Genomic DNA, 18,113 nt, shown 5'->3' with positions numbered 1-18,113 from the left:
TTCAGCAGTAATGTGAGAGAGCACCAGCTCTTTGCAGAAGGGAATGGTGCTCCTCAGTGCTGTGATGCTGGTGAGCTGTTCAGCAGTAATGTGAGAGAGCACCAGCTCTTTGCAGAAGGGAATGGTGCTTCTCAGTGCTGTGATGCTGGTGAGACTGTCAGCAGTAACACAGGAGAGCACCAGCTCTTTGCAGAAGGGAATGGTGCTTCTCAGTGCTGTGATGCTGGTGAGCTGTTCAGCAGTAACACAGGAGAGCACCAGCTCTTTGCAGAAGGGAATGGTGCTCCTCAGTGCTGTGATGCTGGTGAGCTGTTCAGCAGTAATGTGGGAGAGCACCAGCTCTTTGCAGAAGGTAATGGTGCTCCTCAGTGCTGTGATGCTGGTGAGCTGTTCAGCAGTAACACAGGAGAGCACCAGCTCTTTGCAGAAGGGAATGGTGCTCCTCAGTGCTGTGATGCTGGTGAGCTGTTCAGCAGTAATGTGGGAGAGCACCAGCTCTTTGCTGAAGGGAACCGTGTTTCTGGGTGCTGTGATGCTGGTGAGCTGTTCAGCAGTAACACAGAAGAGCACCAGCTCTTTGCAGAAGGGAACCGTGCTTCTCAGTGCTGTGATGCTGCTGAGCTGTTCAGCAGTAACACAGGAGAGCACCAGCTCTTTGCGAGGCTCCGCTCGCGCCGCTGTTCTTGGATTAGCACTCCGATTGATTAACCCCATTGTGCATTCTCGCCGCCGGCAGCTGGAGATGTTTAAATTATGCATCGAAGAGGCCGCGTCGTAGCGGTTAACCAAGCCTGAGGCGGTACAGTAGGTGTGCGGGCCGACAGATGGGACTGAGGGCAGCCTCTCGCCCCGCGCTGCTGTCCGCACCGGGCCACGCTGCGGGGGCCAGAGGTGAGGGGAGGGGGACGGGCCTTTTGACCCAAAACCGCGGGTTCCCGTGCTGACCCCCGGCATGCACTGCCAGCCTCCCCCTGGGCAGCGTGCCACGCACATCAGAAGTTTTGTGTTTTCTAGGTCAGGCAGCCCGTCATAGAGTGAGTGCCAACCCTAATTTTCAAGTTCTGCACCCCCCCTGTCCGCTATGTGCCCCGAAGAAACAAACTGGAACCAGTTGAATCGGATAGGCCAGATTTTTGAAAATGGGAACTGCAACTGAGCATAGCTTACCAGATGTTGCTTGAACTTCAGGTGTTACTTAATCAAACAGCAAACTGAATTAAGAGCTCTGTGCTGGTCTCAACAGCACAACATGTCCGCCCCACAGGCTACAACTGCGCAGACTCTGTGATGTTTACGCTTTACGTGCTTCAGAGTAGTTTCTACTTGTTCAATTTGGAGAGCTTAACTGGGAAACTAACAAACTAATCATATATTTACCAAGCAAGACGACTTCACCAGATGACAAACCAAGGCTTGTCAGTTTGGATACATTTTCCATGCTTGTGTCACAGCTTTAAATGACACAGTAGCTTCTTGGTGATCTCGATGGCTGTTTTGTTCTGTGCGGTGTAGGCTACATTCAGTTGCATGTTATCTGCACAGACAGGATTTAACTTCATAACATATAAAACAAACCATGTTCCTTTGAGTGTTTCTTTGTGTGCTGTGTACAAACCCATAGTTCTCTCAGCCCTCATTGCTGACCAGTAGTGTTCTCTGAAGCTGGTTATGGGGGAAGAGAACATCCCAAATTTCACTGCGGACACAGACCGTCCGTGCTCTGTGAAATTGCCGAAGCGAACCTTGAGAAAATGAACCAAAGGCCAGTTTCCAAACTTTGATTACACGTTTGTGTTCTCGCAAGCCTGAACAAACAGTGATACATTTATGAGGTGAAATGAAGTAAATCGGGTTTCTTTGTGTGAAAAGGCTATTAGCAGCTTGTCACAAGTTTCTGATGGGGTGACTGCACCGAGTCCCTGTTCAGGCTACTCCCTATGCCTACAGCCCCTGCCTTTCCCCAGAAGATCCAGTCAGTGTTCTGCTCTTATGAAACAAACGGACAAAATGGCTTTTACTCGGTTCGGTTTTCTCCCTGCTCGGTAATGTCCTTTTATTGCAGTGCCTGCTACATCGCTGGAACTGTTTTTAATGGAGATGCATCAGAGAGAGACACGAACACGGCTTCAGTTAAAACTCTGATGTAATGTATGACCTGCATTATGTGAGCCCATCGTGATTCAACGCGATCGGACTGGAGCTGGAGGTGGAAGGCTAAGGGAACAGTACGTTCATAACACTTGACAGCCAAGCAGAGAGGAGCATAATCGATTAAGCGCGATGCTGGAAAAATATGGCTGTGGGTAGTACGGTGCACAAAGCATTTAACCCGTGCTGCAGGCTAAACCAAAAGAACATGTTTTTCGGTTTAATTTTACAATCACACGAAACCGTAGACAGAAAATGTGCAGAATAGGATCAAGGCAAATAGGTGGGCATAGTGGTCCGTTAATAAATTCAGACATTATCAAAACTCGGCTCCACCTTGGAGCTGGATACGCTCATTGTCAGTTACTGAAACCTTTGTCCGAATTTTACTTTTACAAATAGTTTGTTCACGTGACATCATTGTGAAGTGAACACAACACAGACATACATTCTGCCACATTTAGAGAGGAAATGTCCTGTTTTGAATTTTGTTGCTAACTCCCAGGGCGGGCAGTTTGTGCTTTCTGCTAATGGCAGTTTTTTTTTTAAAATCTCCTTCGTGCGTAGAGTGGGGTGGGGTGGGGAGGGGGTGGAGCTGAGGGAGGGGCTATGTGGAGAGCCTCAGACAGCCGTAGAGCTGATAGCTCACTGCACAGAGACCTTTAGAGTGCACACAATTCGCTGTACCTGCTTCCCATCCAGCAGTGGACAGTCTGCGAAATGTGGATCATGGGGAAGAGGGGTCCTCTGCTAGGTCTGTAACAGGAAAAGAATATCTGGCCAAATGTCTATGCCATGCTGAATCGCAAAAGAAACACATTAAGGTCTTGCATACTGTATGGAAAGCTTATCCCATACTAAGTGAGTCGTAATTTTGTTTCAATACTAACTGTTACCATACACAGCTATGGCTTTTGCTAGCTCCACTTGGGAACATTGCATAATGTCACTCATTACACAGAATGTAATTCTAAAAACCACTAGCAGTTAAAATGTTTTGCTACAAAAAGAGTAATTTGTGGTGGCAAAAAAGCAAGCAGCGAGCACTCACCCGTTTTGTTTATTTATTTATTATGATGTCACCTATAATTTGTATTTTGTAATTAAAATTAATTGCCTTAATGGTTTTGACAAACTTTGCCTACTCAGATCCTCCATTTGATCACTTTGGAATAGGTGTACCTGTTCCTCTCCAGAGTTCAGTAAGGCTTACATAATCTGTTTACTCAGAAATGTCACACCATGTTTTATCGCCGTGTTTACTACGATAAGTACGTTGTGAGTGGCAGCTTTTATTAGGCAGAATGGAGTGGAGGCCAGAGCAGCAGCCAATGAAAATGCCCTGCTCTTGTCAGTTTGGCCTGGGGTTTGTGCCACTTACCGCGTCACGAGCGTAGAGGAGTTCTGTTCACAAGCACTTGGAGGATAAGCTGACTCTGGCCTTTGTTTTGTTTTTGTTTTTTTTAAATCTCTCCTGTAATCCTTTGTGCCCTCTGAGAGCTGTAAATAAAGGGGGGGAGGGGGGGAGGGGCGGGGCTGTCTGCCTCCATGTGGAGTGCTGTGGGTCAGTGCTGTGCAAACACCCAGCCTCCTCCAGGAGCAGCCCAGACGGCCCAGGAGTAGCAGGTGGTTCAGCGGGAGAGTGGTCCGCTGGGGCCGAGGTGAAGGAGCCCTGCTTTAATAGGCCCGTCTGCACTGCGTGGGTGTGGACCCCGCTCTTCACCCTCTATTTATTTAGTCTTCAGCGGGGTTTGAAACCGGGAGCGTAATGGACGCGAAAGTACCCGTTTCCCTGGGAAACCGTGAAAGCTTTAATGCCGTGCTTTAATGACTTGCGTAAGTGTATTATAAGCGCTGTTTTTTTTTTGTTTTAACTTGCATGAAATCGCGGAGAAGTGTTTTTGATAATCCGCGGTGTGGGTGAAGTCAGAGTTTATTAATATCCTAACGGCGGTGATCTAAGCTGAAAGATATCGGAGCGCTCGCTGACTGATTTGCCCTCTGGAAGTGAAGAGATTTTGGGTGGGAGGGGGGTAGAGAGAGGCCTTTTTTTCTTCTTGAAAAGAACAGGCTTTTTTTTTTACACAGGTGCAGAGATGAGAGGAGAAGCGGGGGTCGGGGTGGGGGGGGGGGGCGTGCGGGGAGGAACTTAGCCTCTGTTTGCGCTCCCTGTAATTTAGAAGATCTTTGTAGAATTTTCCCCCTTTTTCCTTTTTTTAAAAGGCCGACGTGAAATTAGGCCGTTTAGTCTCCCCGTCTTCAGGAGGAGCACACTCTTCCTCCAGCACCTGTTTTTCTTTCTTCGGTTAGGGGAGGGGGGGGGGTTTGTTATTTTTCGCGGCGGACCCCTCCGCGGCGGCGTTATCTCCGACCGCATCACACGCTAAGCAGCGGCGGCGGCGGCGGCTGGCGTTTCCCCCTCGCCGCGGCGCTGAGCCGGCCTCTTCCGCCCGTGGAAAAACAGCCCACTCTCCGCCGCCGAACAATCGAGCGGCCTGGCCTCCCCCGCGCCTCCCCCGCGCAGAGAGGGAACGCGCTCCCGGCCCCAGAGGCCACCGGGGGAAAGCGCCCCGGGCCCCGGGCCCCGGATCTCTCCGCTCGGCCAATTGAGTCTCAGGGCCGCCGTTCTGCTCTTGAAGGTCTGCCAGTTCTCCGACTCCCACGGGACGCGATGAGGCTCGGTTTGGGGTGGGGGGGTGCGGGGTGGAAGGAGGGGTGTGTGGCGGTGGGGGTGGGGGGCGATTCCTACCTCCAGGCGAAGGCCATAGTGTGAACTTCACTCTGTGAAAGCCGTTCCTTTTTTTTTGTTGCTGGAATGAAAGGGCTGGTAGTCTCGTGGACTGTGGAAACTTGAGGAAGCTCTCCCACTGAAGAACAATGACTGGCCCAGACATTGTTGGGCCTCTTCGCAGCCCTGAGTCTTAAACTGAAAGCGTGGGAATAAGGGTTTCGCAGTGACGACTGCACGTTGTGTTGCCGAATCGCTCTGTAGTGTGATATTTATGAAATCTCACGCTGCTCGGTAATGATTTGGTGCATGGTATCGATTTTGATTTTTCTGTGGGTAAATGAAACCGATAATTGATTCTTTAATAAATCTCTAGCTCATTAGGCATTGTAAACATTTCTCTTGTTAGCTATGAACGTTTTTTATTTATTGCTGCAGTAAGGGAACTGGTTAGAAGAACCTGTTAGTATTGCTGTCGTTATTGTTTATTAATGCCACAAAACATAGCGCTGTTTAATATGTTTTCCTTTTGTATCAACCTCTGAATTATTTTCTAATTTAGCTGGGTAAACTCAAAAGAGCCTGAAGCAAAAGACCACCAGGCTTGCGGGAAGGCCACTTAAACATCACCCGTTTGCATAGCACCATTGACTGCTGGGTAAAACCTTCACGTTTTAGTTGTTATAGGTTGTGGAATAAATAAATGAAAAAAGTAACCCTAAGAACGCAGTTGCTGTTGTCTAAATTAATTATGAAAAGGAACTGGGGTGAACACAATCGAGTCACATCAGTTCTAATCACTTTCAGCCCAGAGCACCACTCACTCTTGGTTCTACCAGAGTTGAGTGACATGCTTGGCTCCGCCCACTCTCCCCTCCCCTGGCCTTGAATGCGTTAGCACTCGCGTCAGGCTGATGGTAGTGTTGGCTCTGTCCACAGCTGGTGCCTGGGACCACTGCAAGGTTAATGCGCGTGGCCTTGAGTGCCCTTTTTAGACCCCTCCCTATCGGGCTGATCCTTCCTGTCCCACAGCTTGTTGGGGAGATAACCATTAGGGATTCCCCGAGGACCATTACAGTCAAATCTCACACGCTTTGCCAAGGCCTGGGGAGGGGGAGGCCCATTATTAGCAGGCTTTGACAAATACACAGTAAATCCAGCTAAATTATCAATTTCATTAAAAGCCATTTTTCCAAAGGAATATAGTGGTGGTCCTGTTGTTAATTCAGTTTTGCTTACCCTCTACAGCAATTGGAGCAAAACCAATTTAATGGCTGCTATTATGCAATACTGATTATGCTCATTAAAATTCAGTCATACGCACAATTCATTATGTTCATTTTGCTGTACACATGCAGTTCATTACATTTAAGCTTGCCATTGAGGAAAGGATTTTAAGGGTGATTTATACATTTTTTACAGATGGGCTACGTGTATTTTTACCAGACATTGTGAAAACAGTGTGTTTCCTTGGAACCTGATTAAAATGACAGTGTATCTCTTAAAAAGAACCATTTGAAAACCATTTGGAAGTACCTCTTAAAAGCCCTTTGTCATAGGTTACAATGGTGAGTTGACACGGTTAGTTCTTTTGTTATATTTGTAAAGCTGTGGGTGTATGGACAGGCCCTCATATTTACTCAGTGTGAAAGCGCATCTACACCGCAGGGCTGCCAGAGTGGATGCTTTTTATTCGGGTCTCTCACAGTGCTCGGCTGCACGGGTGAGTTCTGACTGGTACTGGTCACCCCTGTGCCATTTGGGTTACAGGCGCTGTTGCAGCTCTGTCGTGCTGCCGAACCCTGCCTGCCTTGACCCTCTGGGCCTGCCGCCCCCCCTCCTCTCCTCACAGACCCCAAAAGCCCCAAGCAATCTGTGAATTTGCCCCCATAGAGTGTGGCGGCTGCGGCCAAACGGGGAAGAGTGGGGCCTTCGGCGAGGGCCGAGTCAGCCAGCGCTCTCCGTGAACACCGTGGCGTCTTCGGTCTCTCTCTAGCGCGGCTCGCCGTGACATTCTGTTACTTTCTGGAGCCGTGGCGACCCGCTCAGCTGCGCTCGGGACGTGAGCGCCCACCCGCACGGCGGGGCCGGGGTCCTGTGAACGCGCCCTCTCCTCCCGCGCCGGCGCTCGGTTCGCCGTTCCCAGCCCGCTCCTACCCACACAGGAGAGGGCGGCCATTTTAAATAAGCATAAGAATGGAACTGGAAGCCTTTCCCTTTCATACCAAACACAGAGGTATTTGTGGCAATTGTACAATGAAAGCCCGGCGCTGAGAAAAGATTTTTGATACTGTGCCAAATAACCCGGAAAGTGCGGTCGAACGCCTAAAAAGCTTTCCACAAAGGGCCGCGCGGCACATTTTCTCCACCCGTTCGGGGATAATAAGCTAAGGGACGCCGCTGGAACGCGTGAAAGGGTGATGCGGGCGGGCCGCGGGGCTGTGGGCCGCCTTTTGTCCCTGGATATTATAGACCCATTCTTCCGAGCCACCTCTGGCTGATTGCCGCTGTGTAGCAGCAGCTCCCACTGGAGCGTTACCCGCTTCCTTCCTGTGATTGTGGCCGTTCGGCGCTCGGCTCTCCAGCCTAACAGCTAGCCGCCGCCGCTGCCGCCGCGATCGCTTTTGACCTACCCCACCGGGCCCGTGTGGCCACTGGTGAAGGTTATAAGCTCATTCCCTGAATGCTCTTGAGTCACCACAGCTCAGTATCTCCATTATTGTGTGCATCCCATTTGAGGTTCATATTGAGTTTACCTTTCCCAAGAAAAGAAAAGTCTGAAGAGACCCTTACAAAAGCATGTAGCTGAAAGTGGTGAAGTGCCTCTTGAGAGGAACAGAGCGATAAAAGCTGGGTGAATTTAACTAAATCCATTTCCTATGGTTTTACTAAACCTATCCAAACCCCGTGCGCATGTGTAGCCACCTCATATCCTGCTGGCACGTGAAAGCGCAGATGTCCTTGCCTGGACGTTATTTCTGTCTTGTGTAGATAGTACTTGTGGTTTATCTGTCCTCCCTGTCCGTGTGTGCTCTCACTGCCTTGAGTATTCCTGCCTCTTATCAGCCCCTGCACTTCATTAAAGGGGAAGTCTAAGATGGGGCTGACAGATTGCGGCCTATTTCAGTGACTCTTAGAGAGTCTTTAAAAGTCTCTCCAGCGTTTCCTTTGCTCCTCCCCCTCCCATGTGCCTCCTGGTGTGAGCGCAGTGCCATCCCAGTGATTAGGAGCGGTGACCCCCCCCCTTCCCCCCCTCCTCGTAAAATATGCTAACGGTAAGGTAAATCCATGCGCATTCCGTGGCAGGCCTGGTGAAACGTCCTTTGATATTCGCATGCTGGAAGTGAACATCTGCTGGGGTCCTGACCGGTAAAAGCGGATCTAAATCACTGCAGTATTGCAGCATTGTTCCCCCTGCAGCAGCGGAGTGGGGGGGGGGGGTATTTTACTCGTACACCTGCCCGTTAATTACCTGGGAAATCTGTCTTCGGTGCGCACGCGGCGGCTTTGAAGCGCGTGCCTGTGTAGGGCGCACGGCCCAGAAACGCCGTTTGAAAGTGTTACATAAAGAGACCTTGAAATTGTTGAAAGATGTTAAACGCTCCCGTCATGTTTTTTGAACAATAGTCCCCTTCTCTTTGAGTGAAAGCGGAATTGTGTTGCCGGGTTTTCACGAGAACTGTTTTTTTTCCTTTTTTCTCCTTTGACGTGGAAATGAATGTCAGTTCAGAAATAACAAGTAAAACATTCCCCCCCCCCCCCCCCTCAGTGTTTGTCTGAGAGCTCAAAAGTCGAAAAGTCAAGACTGGTAAACCGATATGTTTGTGTAGGCCTCTGTGCGTTGGGGCATACGTGCCTGCTGAAAACAGATAGGTGTATAACAGAATTCCAGCTCAGTCAGAGCCAATGCCCGTAAGAGTCAGCCTCGGTTTCATGTCCTTGGTAACAGTAACCCTGACATCAGAGTTACTGAGCTCTGAAATCCTAACGAATAATTGGTCCCTGATTATCCATTATAGCTCTGAGGTGAATTCACACACTGCAGCCCTAAGTTTACTGAATGCTGTAAATATATATATAAATATATTCTGTAAATATATTCTGCCGCATTCTCATTACTTTATCCTTTTTGCCTCACCGTGTGAAGCTTGACCATAGCGTAATTCTTTGGGAATATTTCATTTTTATCACTTCTCGGTTTATTCTTGCTCTTGCGTTTTTACATTTGTTCTGCATGGGTAAGCTTAGCTAATTGGCTTAATACTGTGTAAGGGTGAGCAGTAATAAATTAGCTTGTTACTTGAGAATTGTGCTAGCCTCTGACGGGTAAATTTGTTTTGTAAAGTCAGTTTTGGAACTAATTGACTAGATACTGATAATGAATTGCGCAAATGTTACTGCTATATTCCATTTAGAGTAGAAGTTGGCGTCAACCTGTCATATTAAGTAAATAAGCTAGTTTAACTAGTAAATGACTACATTGTATTTGTTAATGCTAAGAAATGGACCAAAAGGAGAAAGTTGTCATTTCTGAGGCAGCTGAGGCAGCTCTGATGCATCCGGCACTAGCAGTGCCTCAGTGAGGGTGAAGATTTGCATTTAGCGAGAGCTGGAGGAGCCTCTAAGGCTGTGAAATGGCACTAGATTATCCTTAACGGGCTAAGCCATTCTGGCACTGGGGCATACCTGTCCCCACCTGTACATTTCATGTAATATATCATAATGTGGAGTGTGGATATATACTACTCATATCACATACCTGTGACATGGATATTCACTACATGGCCAAACGTATGTGGACACCTGACATTCCAGCCTCTCCTCTAAAATTATGGGCATTTATATGGAGTTGGTCCCCCTTTTGCTGCTATTACAACCTTCACTCTTCTAGGAAGGCTTTGTATTAGAGTTGGAACGTTGCTGCAGGGATTGGCTTTAGCCGCGTTTCCACCAAAATTACCCGGAACTTTCAGTCCCAGGAACTACGTTACCAGGAACTAAAAGGTTCCTTCAGCCAATGGTTGTCTGCGTTTCCACCGGGGTCTAAAGTACCGCGAAGATTAGGCAAATTAGCCCACTGACGTTGTCGTCGGTCCATCTGTCATATGATTTCTTCTGTAACCCCATATTACCACCGAAGTAGCCTACATTATTTTCTAATAACCGGGACAGCCCGGAGGGGTTTATTCCACTTATATACAACGGGTTACCAACAATGACTATATATGGTTACTTTTGTATTTATTGATTTTCATATATCCTCTCAAACACATTCATTAACAGCAGAAAACATGCACACGTTGTAAACAATTTGCTGTTTTATTACTTTCTCGTCGTCAATTCCATATAGGCTAATCGCAAAATGACAAGAATAGAACGAAAACTCGGACTTGCGTGAAAATGTAAATTAGTAGTGGTACAGCCACCGTTTGCTTTCCTTCGAAGTTACTGCTAGCCGAGCAGCGAAGTGTGCCCTCCAGATGCGAACCATGCACCATAAATGAGTCCATAGTCTTCCTGGTCTTTTCGTGGAATTGAAAAATGGCAGTAAAATTGAGTAAAATTACGGCAGTCTGAAAAAGCTAAAGGGAAGATTACTAGAATTAACCTGTTATTTTACCCGGATAAAAAGTGCGGAAGGTGATTTCCAGTTTGCTTGTACTGTATCACCAATGTTAATTATGCAGAACTACCGCATACCTCACATAACTGTATCAAACGTTTTGAGTCAATTACAACGGGCTAACAAAGAAAATCCGGAAGAAAATATTCAGCAACCGAATTAATCCGTTTGAATGTTTTGGTAGCCTACGTAATATGCTGTCCCAGCACGAATGCTTAGCATTTTATAAAACGAATACTAAAGCAAGAAAAGAACAGAAGAGCACACGTTATAATTCCAAGACGTTGACAGGCTACAACCAAAAGTAGGCTACTGCGCCGCATAACATACAAGTTTGATTTGTTATTATGAAAATAAATTGGTTTGCCGCTGCATATTTTCAAACATGGCGGGTAATGGCGGAAAATAAATACAACACAAATGCTACGAGTACTCGACCAATCAGAAATGTTCAGCGCTGCAAGCTCCACCCAAAAGGTTCCTGTACTTTCGGAAAGTACTACCCCCCGAGCAGGAACGTTTTGGGGGGTAAAACAAAGCCCCCAGAACTAAATTTAGACCCTAGTTCCTGCGGTGGAAACGCACTGAGTTCCTCAAAAGGTTCCTAGTTCCGGGGTATAGTTCCTGCGGTGGAAACGCGGCTGTTGTCTGCGTTTCCACCGGGGTCTAAAGTACCGCGAAGATTAGGCAAATTAGCCCACTGACGTTGTCGTCGGTCCATCTGTCATATGATTTCTTCTGTAACCCCATACTACCACCGAAGTAGCCTACATTATTTTTTAATAACCGGGACAGCCCGGAGGGGTTTATTCCACTTATATACAACGAGTTACCAACAATGACTATATATGGTTACTTTTGTATTTATTGATTTTCATATGTCCTCTCAAACACATTCATTAACAGCAGAAAACATGCACACGTTGTAAACAATTTGCTGTTTTATTACTTTCTGGTCGTCAATTCCATATAGGCTAATCGCAAAATGACAAGAATAGAACGAAAACTCGGACTTGCGTGAAAATGTAAATTAGTAGTGGTACAGCCACCGTTTGCTTTCCTTCGAAGTTACTGCTAGCCAAGCAGCGAAGTGTGCCCTTCAGATGCGAACCATGCACCATAAATGAGTCCATAGTCTTCCTGGTCTTGAAAAATGGCAGTAAAATTGAGTAAATTTACGGCAGTATGAAAAAGCTAAAGCGAAGATTACTAGAATTAACCTGTTATTTTACCCGGATAAAAAGTGCGGAAGGTGATTTCCAGTTTGCTTGTACTGTATCACCAATGTTAATTATGCAGAACTACCGCATACCTCACATAACTGTATCAAACGTTTTGAGTCAATTACAACGGGCTAACAAAGAAAATCCGGAAGAAAATATTCAGCAACCGAATTAATCCGTTTGAATGTTTTGGTAGCCTACGTAATATGCTGTCCCAGCACGAATGCTTAGCATTTTATAAAACGAATACTAAAGCAAGAAAAGAACAGAAGAGCACACGTTATAATTCCAAGACGTTGACAGGTTATAACCAAAAGTAGGCTACTGCGCCGCATAACATACAAGTTTGATTTGAAGTTATTATGAAAATAAATTGGTTTGCCGCTGCATATTTTCAAACATGGCGGGTAATGGCGGAAAATAAATACAACACAAATGCTACGAGTACTCGACCAATCAGAAATGTTCAGCGCTGCAAGCTCCACCCAAAAGGTTCCTGTACTTTCGGAAAGTACTACCCCCCGAGCAGGAACGTTTTGGGGGGTAAAACAAAGCCCCCAGAACTAAATTTAGACCCTAGTTCCTGCGGTGGAAACGCACTGAGTTCCTCAAAAGGTTCCTAGTTCCGGGGTATAGTTCCTGCGGTGGAAACGCGGCTTTTGATTCTGTCGGAAGAGCATCAGTGAGGTTGGGCACTTATTGGGCAATTAGGCCTGGCAGTTGGATGGGGTTGAGGTCAGGGCCAAAGGTGTTGGATGGGGTTGAGGTCAGGGCTCTGTGCAGGCCAGTCAAGTTCTTCCTCACCGATCTCAACAAAATAATTTCTATATGGACCTCATTGTGTGCCCAGGGGCATTGTCATACTGAAACAGGAAAGGGCTGTCCCCAAACTGTTGCCACAAAGTTGGAAGCACTGAATTGTCATGAATGTCATTGCATTAAGATTTGCCTTCACTGCCCCAGACAAAGAGGTGCCCAGATACTTTTGGTAATATAGTGTATAATATCTGTACGTTTTGAGTTGCACCTAAATAAATAAATTAAATTTATTTAGTAAACCTTGATTTGTTATCTTTTTCAATCACTATCCGTATTTTCAGGAGTCTTTGGTTTTTCTAGCCTGTACAGAAGTGACTCATCTGTGGATGTATTTTTTTTTCCAGTCTTGCTGTCATTTGTGATGAGAAAAGTTTACTTGATTAGAAAAATGTCCCTGAGCCTCTCTTGGATTGAGGCTGGTTTATGAAGATTTTAGGTTGATATGAGTGCATGATCATATCAGCGAGTCTCTTAAAATTGAAAAGTCTGAAAACATTATGAATTCCTATCACTGTTAAGCCTATTAGCTGTAATTATACGGAGTTGCGGTGTACATATTTACTGATAAAACTGAAGCCAATTCTTTTGCATTTTAATGTTTGAAAGTCGCGTGGGCCCCAATCAGCCAAGAAGATTATCTTTCCCGTGTTATTGAAATGAGCTCTCCGGTGAATTACCTGCGTGGCATTATGCCTGAAATAATCTCAAGTCACGCCTGAGGGTGCCTGGTTTTGCAAACAGCAGAAAAACAGGCAAAATAAAGCCTTGTTACCCAACGCTGAACCCATCCTGTCTTTTCAGATGTTACCTCAGAAAACGGAGACTTGGACCTGAGCGGCATTGACGACGACGAGATCGAGAGGGTGCGTGGGCGCTTCTTGCTACGTGTCACTTCCTTTAAAGTCTAAAACTGTCCACTGACACCGGCCTGGCATTGAAACCCAATACCTCACAATAGTATTATCTTAAGACTGCGTATTCTGTTGTAGCCATTTCTTTTTGTTCAGTTGTCACTGTCTGAATGCCGTTGTTCGTAGTTACTGTAGCCTTGCCATCTGTTCGTCCCTCTCAGCGGTGACGCGAGTCTTTCCTGAGGTGGCTAATTGTTTTTTTTTCCTTTATGTAGTATATCCTCGATGACAAAGAGGTTCAGATTAAGACTGAGCTATGGATGAAGCAGAACGCTGACTACTTACAAGAACAGAAAGGTAAGAGAGGCATTGCTGGGTGGGTGTGGGGTTCTCCCTGTGCTTAAACATGATGTGAAGATTTAAAACATGTCAAGGTTTGTTTTGAAATCTTCAAGGCGTTTTTCATTTTGAATAATTGATGTTTCACATTGAACAAAAGAATAGCCAATAAGGATTTGCTACAGTTCATTTTTAAACTGAGTGGATAATGTAATGATGGAATACTAGTCTCGGTATTGGTTGATTCTGTTCAGATATATGGCATGCCAAATGTTTTATTGCGTACCTGTTTAAGAGTGTTGCGATGTTGCCGTTTTCTTTATCTCGATTACATGCCAAAAGGTTAATGTAGATCCTCCCTTTCAGAAAAGGAAGCTAAGATAGCAAAAGAGAAGGAGCTGGGAATCTACAAGGAGCAGAAGGTAAGGGCCTGGCTCAGCTACAGCGGCGTGGAGACTGAGCCCTCCTGAGTAGCCACTACTGCTGACACAAAGCAGTTGTGTCTAAGTGTGTGCATATTTTCCAGTTCAGTAGCTTTGCTCCAATTTCACATCAGGTTTTGGCAGCAGTGGTGCCCTTTGTTAACCTGACATCTGTACAGTGTTTTTAACTAGATGGATTAACTGGACTGCAGCAGGTATTTAATGAGGTGTGGAGACTTTGATGGCGAATCCAGAAACAGTATGCGTTATTCATAAACCCCACCCCCTCCCCCTTGCCATTATAGTTAAATTAGATTTCTTTTCCACCCCAAAATAACGGAACAGCAGGTCAGGGAACTTAGCATAAAAGTTGCCTATTTACATTGACTGTAGCGCCTTATTTAAATTAAATTATCCTTAACTCAAGAAAACTGACTTTGAGCTGCTGAGGCTTATCTCCGTCTGGTACCAGCAGAGTGATTTGAGCCTGCAGGCTAATTCAAGGAGTCCACTAACATTTGGCATGAGGTGAAATTGAGAGCTTAAGTATGCGATGTAAACATGATTTCGGCGTGCCCCCGTGTCCGCGTCTGCTGCAGCCCAAGAGGTCGTTGAGGAAGCGGGAGCCGATCCGGGCCAACACGGCGGGCGAGGCCATCGAGAAGATGCTGGAGCAGAAGAAGATCTCCAACAAGATCAACTACGACGTGCTGCGCGACCTGGACAAGAAGGGCGGCAGCCCCGCCCGGCAGCCCGAGGAGTCGCCGGGCAGCCCTGGCGCCAGGAAGCCGCTGATCCGACGGAGGCAGGCCAACAGCAGCCCCAGCCTGGCCGCCGCCGTCGGCAACATGGGCAAGAGGTAGGAGCGGCAGGGCCTGACCAGGCCGCCCAACCTTGTACCTGGAGATGTACCGTCCTGTACTTTTTCACTCCATCCCTAACGATGCACGCCTCATTCAACTGCTAGATACCTTGTTAAACCCCTAATTGGTAGAATCAAGTGTGCCTAATTAGGGTTGTAATGACAACCTTCAGGATATTAGGTCTCCAGGAACAGGGTTGGACAACCTTTCCTTTGGGCATGGCACTCTACTCAGTTGTACCCTGCCAGAGCTCAGTGGCCACCATGTCCAGCAGCCTAACTCAGTGAACACTATCGCACTCTGCACTTCTACACTCGGGGGGTGGGGGATGAGGGGTGGGGGGGGCGGTGGGATTAATGAGAAAGGGACAAAGAAAGGGTGGATCTCTCCTTTGGGAGTCGAGAAGGAGCTGCCTCATGCCCAAGGGTGTCAGTGAGTCTGGAGCAGATTGCAGCCCCAATGAGTGAAACTGAAAGTCCAGCTCCGCCGCATTTGGGTAGATGTAGTCTGTGTGTTTCCCGCCGTGGCGAGAGAGATTGGCCGTGGACACGCCCGGCGAGCCGTGAGCCCCCCGCCCATGGCGCGGGAGGAGCGGGGGCCGCCGCGAGGGCTTTAACAGGATTATCGTTGCTCGCGGCAACGGCGCTTCGCCCTTTCAGGGCTCCGCGGCGGCGGCGGAGGCTGGGCCGCGCGGCCGGCTCCCGACGCCTCTAAGCCGCGCCGCCTTCTCTCTCATAACGATGATCCGGCGTTTTCCACCGGCGCTAATCTGCGCGGACAGACGCCGCTTTTGAAGACAGCGAGCATCATATCCATCACTGCTGGGGGATTCTGCTTCCTGCACTTTCCTAGCACTAACACACACACACACACACACTCCGTAGTGATCCGTCAGTCCGTTTCCAACAGAAATTAATCCGTAGCCTGGTCTGGGGTTGCACTGGAAGGACAGCTTCCGCTGTTATCTAGCACTGCATGCGGAGGGAATTTGTTTCCTATCCAATTAATACTCTGCTTGGGTTCTGAACGCTGATGGGAAGGGAATCAGACCGATGAATGGCAGGAGCCTCGTCCACTGAGTGAGATGGGCGGGTTCATTCTCGTGTGAAAGGGAGTCGCTTGCTCTTCCTCTGGGCTTTTTGGAGTAATGGATATGGAGGTCACAGCCTCTCCTATGGCAGCTCACCTTCTCCACTGCACGTGCTCCACAGGCGGCGTTCAGTTTTAGACTGCCCCTCCTACCTGTGATTAAAACCCACTCTGGTGAGAGAAGTGGTTCTGTGGGCTTGGCACCCCGCTGACCTCACGTCTCACTCTGTCATTCCCCATCATTGTAGGAAGCAGCTGTGGGCTTGGAGGGGGAAGTCTCTCCTGCAGGGGCTTTGGGAACAAACTGTGTTGGGAGTAAATCACACAGGAGAGGGTCACGTACAGGGACCTCAGTCACAGTGTTGCACAGTGACTTGGGTAGGAAGTCATTCACACACATCTCATCTCAACATTTGGCCAATCGCATACTAGTCCATGGGCAAGTTAAGGCTTTGTATTCTGTCAAGAGAGTGGGTTGTTACAGAGACGCGGTTCTGATACCGTATAGACCAGACGGTTGTGTGTCTGAGCTGGGGGTTTGTTTGAGGAGGTAGCTAAGTCACCGTGGTGCAATGCTGCTGTATGAAGTGGACTGTGGAGGGATTGTATGAGTTTTGGGGATTGGATTTGGGCTGAAAGGATGAGCTGCTGCAGGCAGTGCTGCCGGGGTCTGGGAGCCTCTCGTTCTTGGATTCATAGTGATGCTGAGCCCATCACACTCGTGCTCTCCAGCATCGTACCTTTAAGGATCAAGATGGTGATCAGCATTTGGAAATAGTTGCTATGTGCTGGCTTATTATGGTACATGGAAGAATTTTTGTATTACCTTTAAATGTTGAGTGATCAGTCCCTTTAAATAGGAGGGAAATGCCAGAAGACGCTTGGGGAAAGTTTGCTAGCATGTCTACAGTTGATCACAGTCGGGAGGAAGAAATGTCAAAATAATTATTCTCAGTTCCGTTTTGACATTAGGGATAACGTAAAAGCATTTTGTGAGATTTAATTGTTTGTGCATAAATGATTAAGAATCGTACCAGAGTATACAGTCGAATTTCAGTTTTATTTATGAGATGTTTTCCCCTCCCTCCCCTGTGTGACGTTTGGACTCGGCCGCAGTCGGGCGTCTCTCTTGGGGAGGCCTGCCCTTGTAGTCAGTCGCGGCTGCAGCGAGGCTGTGAGGCTGGGCATCTGGTAGCAATTTGCTGTTCCCTTCTGCGAGAAGCCCTGGAGCCACGGTGGGCCCGGCCTCCTCTCTGCGCTAACCTCTCGGCGCTAACGGCTTAAAAATAACCGGCTTGTGTAAATTTAGCTTGAAAAGGAGTGACAATGTGGAACAAATTAGACAATAAACATATATTTAGTTACAGTGCCCAGGCCTAGCGCGAGCCCCCACACCCCCCACCCCCCCAAGAGTATGGGAAAGTGTCTGGATCTTGAGAAGAGGAAGAAGAAAATTTGCCCCCTCTTTTTTGTGTGTGTGTGTATACACAACTCATTCATGAGGGTTGAAGTGACTGCATCCCATTCCGGAAGCCTATGAGTATGCTTCGCTCTACAAAATGGCCACTGCTTGTATCTCACAGTACATGCTGGTATACCTAATGTATTTCTCCAACTTACAATGTGTTTTTTGTTTTAATTTATTGAAGTGGACAAGATTGGAGTCTGCTTTTACCTTTTACTTTTTCTTCACAAGAATGGCTTCTTTTCCTTATAGTTTCCCAGTCTTTTTGTTTTTTCCCTCTAAAAAGCATTTCCAACAATGAATCATTGATGTACATCAAAAGGGTTATTGAATCATTCATAATATACATTCAGCACTTGCCTTTTTACTGAATGGGAGTATGTTTCCCAAGCTTTTAAAGTCTGTAACCTTTCCATTGAAAAGCAAAACCTTGCACTCCCCCCCACCCCCGTACAACAAGCGCTTTAGCTCATGTGTAAAGTCTTATTTTAGCAGGTCTCGCTTTTAAAGTCTTGGCAGGGCTGCAGTGGAGTTCAGAGGGAA

The 18,113-nt window shown here is 47.3% G+C and overlaps 1 protein-coding gene across 5 annotated transcripts in view; it reads left to right on the top strand.

Annotated features, from left to right (window-relative positions):
- LOC135249121 (transcription factor IIIB 90 kDa subunit-like) overlaps positions 1–18,113 on the top strand; it is a 63,447-nt gene that overhangs the window by 31,165 nt on the left and 14,169 nt on the right. For all 5 annotated transcript variants that reach the window (XM_064324407.1, XM_064324417.1, XM_064324433.1 and 2 more), the window contains exons 13-16: positions 13,343–13,404; positions 13,668–13,749; positions 14,098–14,153; positions 14,753–15,012. In XM_064324407.1, coding sequence (XP_064180477.1) covers positions 13,343–13,404; positions 13,668–13,749; positions 14,098–14,153; positions 14,753–15,012 — 460 coding nt within the window. The remainder of the gene's footprint in view (positions 1–13,342; positions 13,405–13,667; positions 13,750–14,097; positions 14,154–14,752; positions 15,013–18,113) is intronic.

This window comes from Anguilla rostrata, chromosome 1, assembly GCF_018555375.3.
Source record: "Anguilla rostrata isolate EN2019 chromosome 1, ASM1855537v3, whole genome shotgun sequence".
NCBI classification, from domain to species: Eukaryota; Metazoa; Chordata; class Actinopteri; order Anguilliformes; family Anguillidae; genus Anguilla; species Anguilla rostrata.
This window is presented reverse-complemented; position numbering and strand designations above follow the sequence as displayed.